This window comes from Clavelina lepadiformis, chromosome 6 (assembly GCF_947623445.1).
Source record: "Clavelina lepadiformis chromosome 6, kaClaLepa1.1, whole genome shotgun sequence".
Lineage (NCBI taxonomy): Eukaryota > Metazoa > Chordata > Ascidiacea > Aplousobranchia > Clavelinidae > Clavelina > Clavelina lepadiformis.
In genome coordinates, this window is record NC_135245.1 from 20,534,560 (window position 1) to 20,551,455 (window position 16,896).

The 16,896-nt window shown below is 39.0% G+C and overlaps 3 protein-coding genes across 5 annotated transcripts; all 3 read left to right on the plus strand.

The window, feature by feature from the left end:
* The first annotated feature begins 635 nt into the window (after positions 1 to 635).
* Positions 636 to 4,601, plus strand: LOC143463541 (beta-1,4-glucuronyltransferase 1-like). The gene is made up of 11 exons (XM_076962059.1): positions 636 to 836; positions 2,254 to 2,317; positions 2,391 to 2,498; positions 2,697 to 2,813; positions 2,882 to 3,038; positions 3,110 to 3,279; positions 3,391 to 3,483; positions 3,544 to 3,672; positions 3,817 to 3,966; positions 4,021 to 4,094; positions 4,180 to 4,601. The coding sequence occupies exons 1-11, from the start codon at positions 691 to 693 to the stop codon at positions 4,253 to 4,255; spliced, it is 1,284 nt and encodes a 427-aa protein (XP_076818174.1). The 5' UTR covers positions 636 to 690; the 3' UTR covers positions 4,256 to 4,601.
* A 2,291-nt stretch (positions 4,602 to 6,892) lies between these two features.
* On the plus strand, positions 6,893 to 11,119 carry LOC143461959 (zinc transporter 7-like). 3 transcript variants are annotated; one of them, XM_076959914.1, is made up of 2 exons: positions 6,893 to 8,461; positions 8,973 to 11,119. In XM_076959914.1, the coding sequence occupies exon 2, from the start codon at positions 9,004 to 9,006 to the stop codon at positions 10,054 to 10,056; it is 1,053 nt and encodes a 350-aa protein (XP_076816029.1). In that variant the 5' UTR covers positions 6,893 to 8,461; positions 8,973 to 9,003; the 3' UTR covers positions 10,057 to 11,119. The 3 variants fall into 3 exon arrangements, with proteins under 3 accessions (XP_076816029.1, XP_076816030.1, XP_076816031.1); XM_076959915.1 differs by having other exon boundaries at positions 6,893 to 8,412; XM_076959916.1 differs by having other exon boundaries at positions 6,948 to 6,966.
* A 13-nt stretch (positions 11,120 to 11,132) lies between these two features.
* LOC143461958 (Golgi resident protein GCP60-like) lies at positions 11,133 to 13,689 on the plus strand. Its single transcript, XM_076959913.1, has 9 exons — positions 11,133 to 11,269; positions 11,395 to 11,545; positions 11,621 to 11,761; positions 11,864 to 12,004; positions 12,192 to 12,279; positions 12,368 to 12,563; positions 12,648 to 12,794; positions 12,852 to 12,989; positions 13,052 to 13,689. Exons 1-9 carry the CDS (start codon positions 11,146 to 11,148, stop codon positions 13,258 to 13,260), a joined length of 1,335 nt encoding a protein of 444 aa, XP_076816028.1. The 5' UTR covers positions 11,133 to 11,145; the 3' UTR covers positions 13,261 to 13,689.
* Positions 13,690 to 16,896: the final 3,207 nt, after the last annotated feature.

The window sequence follows — 16,896 nt, forward strand, 5'->3', positions numbered from 1 at the left end:
GTGATTGTTGCGTTAATCGGCGCTGATATCACGCTATCAGCAGGAAATAGGATCTTTGATTGTCGCAAGATTTCTTCAGACGATGGTGATTTGTATTGTTTAATGTCTGGATAATTTTTGTGGTGAGCAACTTCATCATTTTCTCCCGCCTCATATTTTGCATCATCACTTCAGCATGGACCTGAACACACATGAATAATTTTATTTCCTTGAAAGTGGAACCAACACTTATCCAGCAAGGTGCCAATTTGAGCACATTAAATAAAGCCCAACAATAGACCATTAAATAAAGCCCAACAATAGACCATTACCACACAATCATAGGCGTTTGTGATTTTGTTTAGAAAGTTTTTCTTTGCACTGCATTGCCCCAGGGCGTACTCAAGTTGCTTTTCAAGTAGAAGGTTTCATTTGAATTGTGAGAGAGATGATGTCTGTGATGTTGCTACATTAGTCATTGAATAGAAATATAACACTAAGATATCGAGCTGGTTTGTATAGATCTTGGTATTTCACAGAAGCTTGAGGTTCATGGCCACTGGTAGCAAAATTAGTTATTGAAATATCTTGTTCGAGTTCATGTTAAATGAACCAAAATGACCTTTAAGACGCTCGGGCCAATTCTCTTTTGTTCTTTCATTTTTTCTAGAACTTGACCAGGTTTTCGAAACCTTTGCAATAATCTTCGTCATGGACCCTGTGCAGATTAATTTAAAGAACTGCATAGTGGCTGTTGCTGTTATTCAGCTTGTTTTGTTTTTGAAATCTATGAAACAATATAAACATGTGCAAAAGAGAGATGTGAAATATTTATCTGGTGAAACGTTGGACTACAGGTGTGACTTAGTCTTTTAATAGGACGACAAAATAAGTTTTTATCAACTGAAAGTGTCATAAACATACCCTGATGTGATAATGTTGCATGCGTATTATTCTTGAGTATAGTGTGCATCACGTTTTGTGGTTAATTAGCAGAGGAAGTTATTGGCGTGCTGCTCTGACGCAAGTAGTTATTGTTTCATTTCGCTCAACTGATGAACCTTGTATAAAAATAGCTCACACATGTTATGGCTTATTCTGAGACCTAGTTTGTGTTATTTAATTCTTGCGTCTTCTAAGTGAATTTCTAATCACAAGACGTTTGGTGCACGTCTTCCATGGCAACCTCTACTCTCCATATTTGTATCAGATTCTTGTTTAAATTTATGCTTAAATGATAGTTCTGGTTCTGTAATTACTGGTCTGCTGATTCATGCTAATTAAAGACCTAACAAAAATCCAAGTATGGTGACCAACCATGTTTAGTGATTTCTATATTTCAACTGGTTGATTACTTCTTTGGAAGGGTGGGTGATGACAACGCAGATTTTGTGATATGATGTTTCTTGAACACAGAATTATTGGAAAGATACTTTTGAAATTTTAAAAGGCAGTTTTTGGAAATCTTAATTTTTCTTCAGTCTTGAAAGATTTCCTGTTTCTGTTTAATTCGTTCTCTGTCGCCGCTTCCCTGAGTATTGATTTTAAGTTAACGGGTGGTAAAGCTTCACGGTTTCATAATTTAATGCAAAATTTTATCAAGTATAGATGCTTGTTTTTTCTTCCAAATTTGCTGCTTTGTGTTTCCTCATTCGATTAATCTTTTGTGCAGCGTCCAACTTTTTAAATTTGATATTTCCTTTGACGCAAACCCCAATTAGTCGAAAATATAGACAATGTTACTTGTTTAGGTCCCAACGATGCTGGTAATTTGAGCCGGGAGTTTTTACGGTGAACTAAAACAACTTATTACTCTGCAAATCGTGACATCAACATTATGGTCTTGTTTTATCTGGACAACTTTAGATTTTCAGAATTTTACTCAAATATTTTACAAAAACTTTAAACGTCAAACACGCAACAAATCAGTTGAAAATCCCCAGAATTAAACATCTAAGAAATTTTCCAAAAGCAAAAGTAGTTTGATTGAATCACTTCATGACACGTCTTGTTTGTAAATCGTAGAATTTGTAAAAATAAAACTGACCTTTAAGGTTTGGGCTTCATGTGATTGGTCAGAACATTTAAAGAAAGTTATTTTACTTCTTAATGTTTTATATTTATTTTGCTAGTTTCTTTCTCAGAAGAGAGTTCGATAAATATGACCTGCTGCAAAATTGCATCGAGAGTTAGTTTGGTTTAATTTTGCAAAGACTGGGTTTTTGTTGCCATCCACCTGTGAAAAAATTATGTACTTTTATTTTATTTTCACAGTGGTCAGTACAGAATTGTTCGTTTCTATAAATCGGAAGGGATAATTGATGACTACTTATTCCACGTGAGTACGCCTCCTTTTACGTTGCTTCCCTCGTTTCATTTTCACTGACAGGAATCTTCTCGTGTTTTCTTAGGATGTAACCATAGCGACGCAATGTTCTATCAATCACCTTCACCACTTGGTGGAGCTGGTGGAGAGGTGGAGTGGACCAGTGTCATGTGCTGTGTTTGCCCCGAACCAGGTCTCGTACCCTCACATGATTTTTATGGTCAAATTAGATGTCTATGTTCAACTTCTAAGGAATGTGTTTTGTGACGTTTTAATCTCAGCAACTTCTAAGCCTCAGGAGTTATTGCTATAGATTGAAGCAAGGTTGTTGCTCATGCCATGCTGCCAACTCTGTTAAGATTGCTGCTCATTTAATCCTCTCTCTCATCAGGACGCCAGTTATGCTGATGACGCAATTGCTGTGTTACGCCGGTGCTTCCCCGGGATAAAGAAACACGTGACCTTTCACATCGTTTACCCCGCCAGCCACCTCGGTGACCTTGGCCAGGTGAACTTGACCTGCAGTAACCATTAACAGTCATCAATTATTTGGTTTGACCTTTCACCTCCATACAGGTGGGCGGTTGGCTTCGTCTTACGTGCGCTCAAATTCTATTCAAGTTGGAGAATTACGGGTATCAGAATTATGACGTAGCCGGCATCTCATTCCCTCATAATGTGCTGCGTAATGCTGCAAGAAGCGGAGTGCTGACTCAACATGTCCTACTCGTTGGTCAGTGCTTCCGCCGCCAGTTCCGGCCGTCTGTAAGACGTCACATAATTTGTTTTGTTGCGTGAGAATAGATATCGACGTCATGCCTAATGTCGGGCTGCGAAGTCAGTTTCTGGAATTCGCCGAGCGGAAGTCTCTGTTTAAGAAGGGGGGAGGCGACCAGACAGCTTATGTCCTGCCCGTGTTCGAGGTGAAGAAAGGGTTTCCGTTCCCGAGAAATAAGAACCAGCTTCTTCAAGGGGTGAGTTTACTAATTTGCCCGGACCTCTCAGCTTATGCATGGATTTATCTGAGCTGCAGTACTATCAATTTTTCCGCTCCTATTCGTGTCGATTGTTACGTAACAATGCAGGTGGAAGATGGCACGGTGCGTCCCTTCCACAACGAGACCTGCTGGTGGTGCCATAAAACCGAAAATTTTGACGAATGGAGAAAAATTCAACAGGTCTGATCATTGGTCGAACCTTTCACACACTTGTGACGTCATAGCGATCATTGTATTCAGACAGAGAAGTTGGATGTTGCGTTTGCGGCGGAATGGGACAAGAGTTGGGAACCGTTCTACATCGCGCACAGAAGCGTCCCCATGTTTGACGAGAGATTCAAGCAATACGGCTTCGATAGGATACAACAGGTCGCTTCATGATTGGGCCGTTTCAAACAAACGCGTTGTTGACGTCAGAGATTGAGAGATCGTCATCGCGGTTAAAACATTGAGGCCCGGTTTGTGGTCGCGCAACTCTGCTCGTCCCCATAGCAACCGAGTCGGTGTGTTTAGATATGCGAGATGCACGTGGCCGGGTATGACTTCGTCGTCCTGGACAACGCTTTCCTCACTCACCACGGATGGAAGATGTCCGGGAAGTTTTACGCGAAGAAGGACCTCGACAACGCACAAAACTGGATCCTGTTCAATTATCACTTCAAGGTTGGTTGACCCCGGCACCAGGGAAAATCTCGAATGACCCCAGATATTTTGCAGGACACCTTGCAGAAGAAATACGGAACCAACCGCACTTGCTCTCCCATAGATTCATGGAAACCCGGAAGCAGGAAGTGAGTTTTCTCATCCGTTTCTATGCAGTTCCGAGATTATTTTGCTGCTGACTAGTTTTGTTACTACTTCATTATGATGTCATAGGGGTGCTCTTATTGGTGGAAAAAGCGTCATTAATAATCGCCTGACCAATCACAGATTGAGCGAAGACGGATTATGAGCAGACCATATCTCATTATTACGTAATAAGCCGACACACGTCGATATGTCAAACATGTGGTGATTCTGCTTTGGTAAAAATCTGACCTCGCTGAACTTTCAATTTATCCGGTCGGTGTCCCATCGTTGAATGGTGTAAATGCCAGACAGGATTTTGACTTCACAATGTGCGCTTTATGATGAAGCTGACGTATTCACTTGATCAATTCCAACAATATGGCTAAATTGACGAGGGCGACAACCTAATTATGATGAAGATATCAGAGTAAATTGAAGTTATGAGAAATGTCAACTCTTTTAAAAGATAGCTCCTTTTATGAAGTTTTAATACAAACATTTTACAAACCTGACTACTTGTGACATCACAATACATACAATGACATAGTACTTGGTGCACTTAATTAAATTATAGCCGATTTACGTCACTCACGATTTGAAGCGTTTTCCACCCCTACCGCTAGACTGCAGTAGAGAAAATGGAGATGCCGTAATAGGGGATGCCCCTCTAAACTATGCCGGCCAAAGTTGGCTGCATGAGCAGGCCACCGTTAAGGATAGTTAGGTGACGTGATGAATTTGATTTGTTAACATTATGGCAAGAATTCATTTTTACGTCACTTACTCACCGAGGTGCGCGTAAAGGAGCAAATCAGCCAGAATTTCCTCACTCTTAGCATGACTATGTATAAAATGTCACCATGTGAGCAGGGCCGGATTTAGACCCGTGAGAGGCCCTAGGCTATTCCATTTGTGAGGCCCCTTATTTTATTTTTGAAGTCAGATTCGACTGTGCGTGCAAAGCAACCAATGTTCCTAAAAAAACAAGACACTATTTGCATGTTCTTAATTTTTGGATTGTCTTTGGTACAAAATGGTATACCAAAGGTGTCAAAATTCCCAAAAGACGAACCCCTGCCCTAAAAATACAACGTAAGGTTCTCTAAAGCAATTAAAGCGGCATCAATCCCAAACTTCGAAATTGAATTTCGAGGCCATAGGCTATTGGTAAATCCGGCACTGCATGTGAGTAGTTAGCAGAAGTTATCGGAGTCACTCCGTTGAAGCAACTACTAAAATTTATGCGTCAATTTCCGCTTTTATTACAAAACCTAACTTATGTGTCCATCAACCAATTTTTTACTATTAAAATGAAAGCTTGCTAAGAAATATAATGGCTTTATGGGTCGGCGAGCTTGGCTAGTCTTCACCCACCTGTAGCCACCTAGTGACCACGTTTATACGTTCGATTCCGGCTTTTTGGTCAACTCTGGCAGTTAGTCAGTGATGGTATTTTCGAAGTGGGCGGACACACTGGCGTATTCAGGATGGCGTCGAAGGGAATGTTTAAATGCTTAATCTGCATTGTCTGCCTCTGTCCACCTCGCTCAAAGCGTCAAAATGCATAGATTGCAAATATCTGAGCTTTTAAGCGTCAAAAACCACTTTTAGGACGTTGTATAAAACCACTTTGTAACACCGTAGCCTACAACTCGCTGTAACGTATGTTTTGCAACAATTGGCTACGTTTTTGGTAAATTGTTCTTGTATTGCGTGAAAGACTCGTATCATAAAGAGTTTTGTGACGTTTTTCCTCCTAACATTTATTTATAGCCTACCACATGATTAAACGGTGAAAAACTCCGCATCAACAACGGCAATAGTCGATATACTTAATTTAAACTTTGAAGCACATCGAGTGACGGAAACTATCTCTCAATGCTTGATAACCAAAACGACAAGCAGGATGTCGTGCTTAAAATAATTATGGTTTTGGCTATGGTCTTTGTTTCATAAGTATACTGTACACCTGGAGTTTTCATAGCGTCCAACATTGCAAAATTTACAACTAACAGCTGAGTCGCAAACACTAAAGCCCAAAAGTGAGTTTGTGAGAAGACAAGCTCCGATGACCCCCTAAGTACGGGAGTGGCCTCTAACAAGCTACGTGATTGAGTTACTTTCACGACCTTCTCACACAACTTTCCGCAATTAGAGTGATAGGATGATTATTTTAAGTATACAATAGTTGCTCAATTTTTTTTCGATTGAACAGCAACAGCAGTTGGCTAGTCTAATTAAACCTACAACAAGGTGTTGGAGTTCATAATAGCTAAACTTGGCGCATATGCGCTTAAGTTATAATTTTATTAATGAAAAGTTCCCACCGATGCTGTGACCCAGGGCCATCATGTAAATCCGGCGCTGAGTCATAGGCTATTTTTTTTAGACTTTTACCTAAATTTTAAAAGTAACCATTCGTATTTTGCATGGTTGTGTTCTGAGGTATGACAAAAGCATGTAGAAGATAGAAGTTTAAATGTAAATAAAAATGTGTCCTGCATTTTGTTGTCTTGACTCTTAATTCTTGATACAAGTTATTAAATTTTATTAAAGATTATGAACATGACGTAACAGACGGTGATAGATTGATTCATTAAAAAACTTGTAGTTATCCCTTATATGCAAAGCCAGTTAGTAGAAGTCTTTCGTTTTTATTACTTTAATCATTAGTTTAAGTTAGTTGATTTAGATATAAACTTTTCGCCTCCAATTAATCTTATTTCCGTGGGAAACTGGAAAAAGGCGGAGAATGGTTAGTCGCTGTAACGATAAACAACGTGTCGATGAAGGAATGAACATGAAATTCGAAGAGGTTGAACTCGTTGGCTACCGTACCTCATAGCCTGGATTTATCAATTCTTTTTTATGAAGGTTTATCGATCTTTTGTTGGACTATGACATAGGCTATGACCATGTTTAGTGCGCATTGTAGGTTAACGGTCAAAAATTCTTGCCTTAACTCGTTTCTATACCGTAGTTCATGCCGATAGCTTAGCGTCAAAATATCTGAATATATCCTACTGGTACCTTAAGAAGCATTTGTCTGTTTGTACGGGTGTTGGAATGTCTGCCGGACCAGACTGTGTAATAGATGGCCAAAGTTACGTTTGATATGCATAAGTTATTCCTAAGCAAAAGCATTTGATTTGATGGTTTCCAATGGTTGATGAGGATGGTTGCTGATTCAGAAATGTGTCAATAACAGTCATGATAACACACATTTTTACTTTTATAGCAACGTTAGTCGTGACCCATATGTGTTTTGCCTGAATTGTGCTGTAGGGTAGCGATTATGTTTAGTAAATATGAGGTCTATTGGCAGTATTGCGGCCACATTTTTTCTTTGCGATTTAAAGCTCATGCTAAGTAAGTTTGCCTGGGGCTAGAGAAAAAAATTTTTCACCATATTGGGCAGAATTTAATTTACTTTTTTCCTATAATTTTATATTAATTTCAATTGATGCAAAAACGTAGCAAAAGATCCACTGATGTAGAGCATTGAAGCAATTTTCATTCAGCAGTTGCTTGAACACACCAACTGCTCGTCTGCTTCATTTTTCGCTTTTTCTACTTATGTTTTATGGATTTAACTAAGTATAGGTTTAGTGGAAGTGCTAGTTGTTACCAGCAATTATTAACGTTATTTCTCTTGAGCACGTTTTAAGCCTTTTCGGCTTTGTCATTTTTTCCTGTTCATTGGCACGTGTTAGTAACGTCCCCACCACGCTTTTGACGAAAAATAAATGAATGAATGAAAATAATTTCTTCCAAGACTACTTTTTCCGGGTTATTGTGGACACTCCTTTCAAATGTGGCCACACATCCCCATAAATACGTCCGCATGTTCCTGCTTTTGCGGACATATTTTTATGAAGAATTTAGCCTTTTACAGTATTGCAGTTTGTTGTGTGCAAGACTGAAGAAGAACACTGTAGTTAAGAGTAATGCAAAATAAATTGTTTTTATTCATTGATTTGCAAATAATTGTATAATAAGGGATGTGTATGTATAAATATTGTAATAATAAGGGAGAATAATATTCAGGTAACTTGGTTTGTGTAAAACGATTCGCAACCACTACAATTCGTTTTTACTTATGCATTTATATAATGGACGGGCCAAGTTTTAAACGTTTTTAGTATACCTCACATATCCTATAGGCGTAACTTAACCGTAACGATTATCGTATGTTTATGGTGTAATGCATGATAAAAAGTGAGTCATTACGCTTTGAGTATTGAAAGCCACTGAGTCCCTTCGAATGGACATTTCGTCGTCTTTAATAGCTGAAAGAGCTGGATTTAGCTTTACTTGATCGTAAGACTTCCTTGATTTCTTTCTTGGTAACTCCATATTCCTCAAATAAGTAAGCAAATAATTGCGTGCAAACAATGCACTTGATAAACAAGAATAACCACGTTTTGCTGTCCGCATTTTGGGGTTGTTTTGAAATTGTGATGCCACACAAAAAAAAATATGGCTTTAGCCAGGGCTTCTCAAACTATGGGTCATGACCCCAAGTGGGGTCGTATAATGTAACTTTGGGGTCGTGAAACAAATTAAACTATGATCAATTGAATTTTTTGTTAATTTTTTATTCGCTTTGCTGTTTCCATCATGTGTTTTTTTATTACTGCACATTTACTTTTCTTGATTGCTTATATTTGTATGACTTCACCGCTAACAAAAAGACCACTTGAGATTTGTGATTGGTGGTTTATTGTTTTAATACCGTTAACGTGTAGACCACCATCAAGAAGTCGCATAGAATTTCTTTTCTAGAATGGGATCGTAGAACAAAGAAGTTGGAGAAGCCCTGGCCTAAACAATTGTTAGTTATGTTTGCTACTTAATTAATATTTTTGTTTATCTTTCAGATCATTTTTTGGGCTGCATGCTAAATTTAACATGTTGCCTACAAGTCATAAAGATGGTGAATATAAGCCAGGAATTGGATTTCTTTCCAAGATAAAAGGATGGTTTATCACAATAATTCACGATGAAAGCTCAAGGAATATTTTGATGTTTCTTATGCTCAATCTTTCATTTGCATTCGTTGAACTTCTCTGGGGGATTTGGAGCAACAGCCTCGGCTTGATTTCTGATTCTTTTCATATGTTTTTTGACTGCACTGCACTGTTGGCCGGCCTGGCAGCATCGGTTGTGGCTCGGTGGAAGTCCAATGACAGGTTCTCATATGGATATGTACGAGCTGAAGTGTTGGCCGCTTTCATAAATGCCTTGTTTTTGTTGTTCATCGCCTTTTTTATTCTGTCGGAAGCGATTGAGAGATTGGTTGAGCCACCAGAAGTGAAACATGAGCGACTGCTCATCGTGTCTGTTCTCGGGTTTATTGTCAACATGGTTGGAATATTTGTCTTCCATGGTCACGGACATCATGGTCATAGTCATGGACACTCTCACGGTCATGGTCATGACCACCACCATGGACATAGTCATGATCATGATCACGATCATCATGGACATTCTCACGATGATCACAGCCCTGAATCTTCCCAGAGTCAGATCCTGCACAGCGTCTTCCTCCATATTCTTGCTGATACACTGGGAAGTGCAGGAGTGATTGTCTCAACATTGCTCATGCACTTCTTTGGATGGATGATTGCCGACCCGATATGCTCCTTGATGATTGGACTGCTCATAGCAATCAGTGTTGTACCTCTCTTGCAGGACTCCATCGGGATTTTGATGCAAAGAACTCCATCCTCGCTGGACCAATCCATCCATGGATGTCATCAGAAGGTGATGCAACTCGAAGGAGTTTATCGAATTCACGAGCCACACTTTTGGACCCTTTGTTCAGATGTCTATGTGGGGACAATTAAAGTACAAATAGCGCCAAACGCGAACCCCTCGTACATCCAGAGTCAAGCCCACAACATTTATGCTCAGGTCGGGGTGAGACAACTTTACGTTCAAATCGACTTTTCTGCGATGTAACCTTCTTTTATAATGTTGGTCTTAATACAAAGGTTTTTCACGATATTGATTTACACGTTTTCTTTTTTTAAAGATACCTGAGAAATTGAATTCATATTTCATGAAATTTTTGCGTACAAACATTTTTAAACTTTGCATGTGTAATTTTTTTGTGCAATAGTAAATTATAGGTCAAAGTGTTTATCTTGATTGTTGAAATAGTTTGTAAATTTCATGGAAATCAACTTCGATTTTTGTTAGACTCCATTAACGGGGAATTATTGTGCTGAATGTTTCCAATTTGTCATTTTTTGTTTTGATTTCCACCCCATGCAGTTTCTTGATCTTTCTTGCACTGATTGAAGCCGACTTTGTGTCCCCAACGGCTTCTCTATAGTAATATGATGGTTTGTGTCGGCCATTCATCAAAACTAATTCTGCAGTTCTTGAAATTTGAAGCATGTTTGGTGAAATTTATCCAGAGATTGATCCGACCGCCTTCTTGCCCACTTTCTAAACATCCGCCATTTTTTTAATTCCTATTTTCTAGAGCGGATTTATGAAACTAATTATATCGGTCTGTTGTAAAAAATCTTGCAACTAGTATTGAACGCTTTAAGCTGGTTGTGGAAATGCTGCTTTATCTGTTGAAAATATTCTTAATTTCGGCTGCTTTTATAAACTTTTGCTTATTGTGTAGACCTACCTGTTTAATGTTGCCTTCCATCGTGGCAAATATTGTTTAGAATTTGTGCTTGATTTTCACGTCTTAGAAAATAAAACGTTGTAGACCAGTTAGTGAAAGGATTCGCCGCCATCTATAGTTGAAGGTTGTCTCGTGTTTAAACACCAGTTTTCATATCAAAGTGACTTGATACCAGCTTTGCAATGTCCTTGTCTAAAGAAACTATTTTCAGTTCTATGTGGAATTTTTTGCTCATCCCTCGATGTCATATTGTTTTCATATTTTTGTTATCTTTATAACATTTTGTAAGATGAGCAAATATGTTTGGATCAAAGAAAATGTCATTTATTTAAATCATTGTGCTGAGTAAGTAACCTTATTTTTGTCTATTTGGTGAAGCATTCTGAGTGCAAGTTTGTAATAGAATGGCAGATGTTGAAAAAGTGACTGAAACTCTGGTAAACACTTCTATTGAAAATGGAAAACTTGATGACTTCTGGGGGTTTTCCCTGCATGAAGCCTTTCGGATGGCAATTAAGTTTTACAAAGGTAAAGCTACAATTGTATGGAAACAAATATTTGATTAGATTTGTTCTTATTTCTTTTAAAATTAATTATTAAAAATGTATAAATGCAACCTTCACATGTGTGACCTTTATTTCCTTAATTTGTAGACAACGAAGGCAAGAAGACGTTAGACGGGATGCCGTACGATGACAAGGTCTACTTATCTGCGCTCACAAAACAAGTATCACACGGTCCACTGGCTCAACAGCACGACCTCCCTGACATTGGCTTCTTAGACATGTTCGGCCACGACAGAAGGTAAGGTGCAAGATCAATTCCAAAGCTTTCCGGAGGTTGCGGAGTTGAAATTTCTTCCTTGGTCGATTATTTCAGGAAGGTGTGGTCATCATTGGCGGATATCTCCTCTAATGATGCGAGAAGAAAATTTATCCACAAACTCACTCAAACGATCCCTGTTTTTGCTCCATTCATGGTCGCTCATCAGAAGGAGAAGGAGGAACAGGAGAGGCAAAGGTCCAATGTTCTTTTGGTTTCATGCTGGAGAAAAAATTTGCGGTATCAAGTTTCCTTGATGGCTGTCGGACTGGAACAAAATTTTTGAAACTTCATTTTCAGGCAAAAAAAGGAAGAAGCAGAGAGGTTGCGCATAGAGGAGGAGAAGAGGAAAAAAGAGGAGGAAGAGCAAAGAAGAAACAAAGAATTAGAGGAGCAAAGAGAAGCTGCGGAGAGAGCGAAACAGGAGCAGGACCAGCAGAAGTATGTAGATGATGATGTCATCATTATTTCACATACATGTTGTATCATGAACGTTTTGATGTTTGTGTTATAACCTAAAGTTATGTGAAAATAGCAGAGTTCTGTGGTTTAATGCAGCCAGGTGGATGCACAATGACGAAACATGTGAAGCTGCAGACCCATGAGTAACGGCGTTTTTGTTTTTCAGGCAACAGATCATGGCGGCTTTGAACGCCCAGACCCACGCACAATTCCAACAATACGCAGCCCAGCAGTATCCCGGCAATCAGGAGCAGGTTTGTTGTCTCGACAACAACTCATGATGACAGGCCTGTCTAGGTAGAACATTTGTTGTTTTAATGTAACTGGTTATATTGTCAACAGCAAGCCATCTTGATAAGCCAGCTGCAGGAGCAACACTATCAACAATACATGAAACTCTATCTTCAACAACAACAACAATCTCAACAACAACCACAAACAGTGGAGCAACAGCAACTGGCAGAGACGAGTGAGAAAGTGAACGAGCTGAAAGAAGGAGACTCAGAGAGCACAGGAAGTGAAGACAACATCTCTGAAGGTTGCGATGCTTTCATGGAAATCATATAATGGAATGTTTACAATTATTTCAATAATAAATTACGACAATTTTTTCCAACCTCAGCGTCACTGCCCCGGATAGTAGAAGCGTCGCTATGGACACGACCCCAGTTGATTGAGTTCAAGGATCAAATCAAGCGTGACCCGGAGTCTGTCCTGACCGTGGGTCGTGGGGAGGTGGTCACTGTGCGGGTGCCGACCCACGAAGAAGGTGCGGCTTGCATGTTGGCAGGGTCGTGACCTCTTTTACCTCTCCATCTCGTTACAGGTGCTTACGTTTTCTGGGAGTTCGCGACTGACTATTACGACCTTGGGTTTGGAGTATTCTTCGAATGGACCGACTCGACCAATGAGCAACAAGTCTCCGTGCAAGTCGGAGAGAGCTCCGAGGAAGAAAGCGATGAAGGTATTTCCTTTGCATGTTGTCTGTGGTTCATGATCACATAATATTCTATTATGACGTCACAGAAGGGGGCGATCTTGAGCGGGGTGGACACGTGGACGACCGCCCCCCGATGGACGAGATAGTCCCGGTGTATCGGAGAGATTGCCACACGGAGGTGCACGCGGGCTCTCACAGGTACCCAGGCAGAGGGGTCTATCTCCTCAAGTTCGACAACAGCTACTCCCTGTGGAGGTCAAAGACTTTGTATTATAGAGTATATTATACCAGATGATGGCGTCATACCTACTATTCTTATTCACTTTATGACGTCACTCAATGAACTCCTCAAGCGAATATTGCTTTTCTTTTATCGTGACTTGAACGTCATAAGTGCTTGCGTCGTGATCTAGTATTTATACAAGATGTTTTGTGCAGTGACGTCATTGAGAAGCGTGTTGTTTGCCGATATTCGCACTTTTTGAGAACACAATACCATTATGACGGGTTAATAGCGTGCTAATTTATAATATTTACGTCGTTCTAATTGGTCATTGTTGCTCGGAAAACTCCAATTGCAATTGGGGATTTCCCGTCATTATCATTTTTGATTGGCGGCTTGTCGCTCATCCACTGTAGTACGATGATTGCTGCTATTTTGCATGAGCGATGTTGTGGTCGTATTTTTTTGTTGATCGTTCCAAATATATTCTGTTAAGCATTATATGGTGTCTCTGCGAATGACTTTTGATTCGGCGTGTACTTCATGAAATATTTATGCTGTAAAGCCGTTCTGTTTATGCAAATCATGCACTGGCCATTATTACGAATGCAGTTCGTCATAAAGAGTTGAATTATGACCCAGAACTTTAACAAACCTATCACGGTTGAGCAGGAATGGACGACAGGTAAGCGGAAAGTAAAGTGATGACTAGGGCAACCAGTTTTTTGACCTAAAAATTTTAAATTTTGACCTTAAAATTTGCACATTTTGACCTCATTTTGACCTTAAAAGTTTATATTTTGACCTAAAAAATTAACATTTTGACCTAAAAAGTTTAGATTTTGACCTCATTTTGAAAAACGCTATACTGATAGTCTCTACACTGTCTACAGCAACTTTCTAATCTAAAGCTGCATTTAAAAATGACAAAATGCTTTTCTAGTGTTGACTTTTTTTTCGTTTCTGCGTATTAAGATTGACAACTTGCAGTTTCAAATGCAATGACGTCACATCGTGACGTCACCAAACGCGCTGAAAAGCCTTCCCTCTCTTTGTGGCTTTGGTTCTAAGTAAAATTTGCGGGACTGGAATTGTTTGCGGTACAAGAAAAGAGAAAAACGGAAGAATAATATTACAAAATGGTTACAAAATTACAAGTTTAATAGATTTTGACCTAAAAAAAAGACCTAACGAAACAATTTGACCGTATTTTGACCTAACGTAACATTTTGACTTTATCTGACCTAATAACTTCTATACCACACGTCGTACAAAGCTGAAACTTGTTTTGTGCTTGTTTCATAGCATTCTGAGCAGGTAAAAAAAAATTGACCATATTGACTTTTGGTTGCCCTAGTGATGACGAAAGGTCGCTTTAAAGCAGTGATTCCCAACCTTTTTTGGTGTCGGGGCCGAATTTCAAACTTCATAGTACGTATGGAACCGCATGAAAACACTCAAGCAATTATAACGAAAATTTTAAAGCATGAAAACATGTACCCACGAATAGCAACACTAACAAGAAAAATAACACAAATCAATTTAATGTCCAACTTGGCATTGGCTTTGAGTTTTAACAACTTTGTCAAAGTGAGGCGCAATTGTGGTTTAGGATTCAGGAGGCGGTTTATGATCCACAATAAGTAGACTATGGGCCATTCACAACAGTATAAAGTAGGCTACAGGGTGTAGCTGTAAGATGGAAAATGAAATATATGTAAACAATTTTGAACTAACGCTATAAATTTTGACCAATTTTTGTCAAGTCAAAAAATAATTGCCCTAAATATTATAAATAGATTTTTTATTTTTTTGAGGGTCAATGAGAGCCACCCAGAAAGCTACCTTGGAGCCGCAGTTGAGAACCACTGCTTTAAAGTAAAAGTGAGAATGTTTTCAAACCAACCCAGACAAGGATGCTGCCAACCACGTAAGAACTGACATAGTTTGGGGTCTATGACGTGATTGTAAAAATAAGACGTTTACAATCCCACGTATGCTTAAACTTTTTCTTGTAATTTAACTTAAGCAAATTCTTCAGTCGCCTTGACACAATACCGGTTGCGTCATCAAAAAACGTCACGTTCGCAATGACGTCACTGACACGAAACCAGCTGACTATGACGTTGAAGAAACTATGTTAAAAGTTTTCCCAGGGAAAAGTTCATCACAAACTTCCCCTTTCAAAGATGATGTCAAAGAATGCGAATAAATATTTCATCGATTCGAACAAAACCAGCGAAGTAAAAATTCCCCCTTATCGACGTCAGGAAATAACGGGACATCCCCTCAAGGGTATCCAATTTTCAACTTTGATGCACAAATTTACCAAACATTTGCTATTTAACTAGGGATGGGTCGATACGAACCCAAACCCGAATAGATTCGCCGAATATCGCCTTTATGGAAGATTCGGGCGAACACGAATACCAACAATCCTCGCGGCACATTCCTATATTTAACTTATTTGAATGTTTCGGCAACCACCATAATTTAGAGGTTGTGCAAATGCATTGTACGTCGCTGTTTTAAGTGTGATGAAATACAATTGCATTATTACGTTTCACATAAACCGAGGAAGTGACCATGCGTGATCTGCAAATAGCCGTTGCCGCCGGGATGACCTCACGCCCAGTTTTGTTGGCCCTGGTTGGATGTTGGCCGCCAACTGACACCAGGTATCTGACAGAGCTTGCTATCTTTATCGTTCATCGCATTTGTTACAATCGCTTTATTACTGAGTACTATTGGATCTACAGACAGCATTGTTATCAAATAATAATCAACATAGTTCAAGAAAATAATGAACCGATTGTCAAACGATGAACCATCGTCCAACACAGCAGGTTGCTTGCCACACTTTCTATCAAGCTTTTGCGAGAAAACCTCGATAAACAAAGCGAATTGCGCCTTGCAACTGTTCTTGCGGAGAAGGTAATCGTTTAATCATATTGTAAAAGTTACTCTATTTATTATGACATAAGTATTGACAAAACCCATGGTGACGTCACAATAGTTATGCCCAACTCAGGACGTTAAACGTTTTGGGCAACGAAGCGTGCATAAAATAGTTGTCTCATGTCGTATTGCCGGCAAACATTCTCATAGACAACATATAACTTGTATATGATTATTGGACTTTGTCGACTCTAGTTCTGTCAGAAGATTACTTCCAATGAATTAGTTTAATAAAATAACAATTAGAAAGGTTTCGTGACAAGTTGATCGAAGGCATGCTCAATTTTCGATCTGTGATTTCAAATCAAATTTAAAATACGTCCACGAGAATGAATTTTTATAACGTTTGTCAAATCATCCAGTTTAACGAATCGAGAGACGCACGTAATGAAATGAGCTTTTTCCTCAGCGCAAAACATTCGTGTTGTCCCAATTTAACAAAAGTTAAACACTTTTGATCTCTGGCATGAACTTACATCATTTCAAAAACTTTTCTGGTTCGATTATTTGCTTTTTCTTATCCGTTTGTTTAGAATCAGTTTGAGTTCAATATATTAATGATTCATAAACTCTATGGTTTAGGTTTATAAATTTTGGAGCAATCCTCAAAAATCATAAACCGTCCCCTCAATGCAATTCTAAACTATGATAGATTTTCAGAATTTCTATAAAACTTCACAAATTCCATTTTTGTATGAAAACAACCGATCGAGTTTTATCGCGATTTGATAGAAACGTTCTACGCTGTCA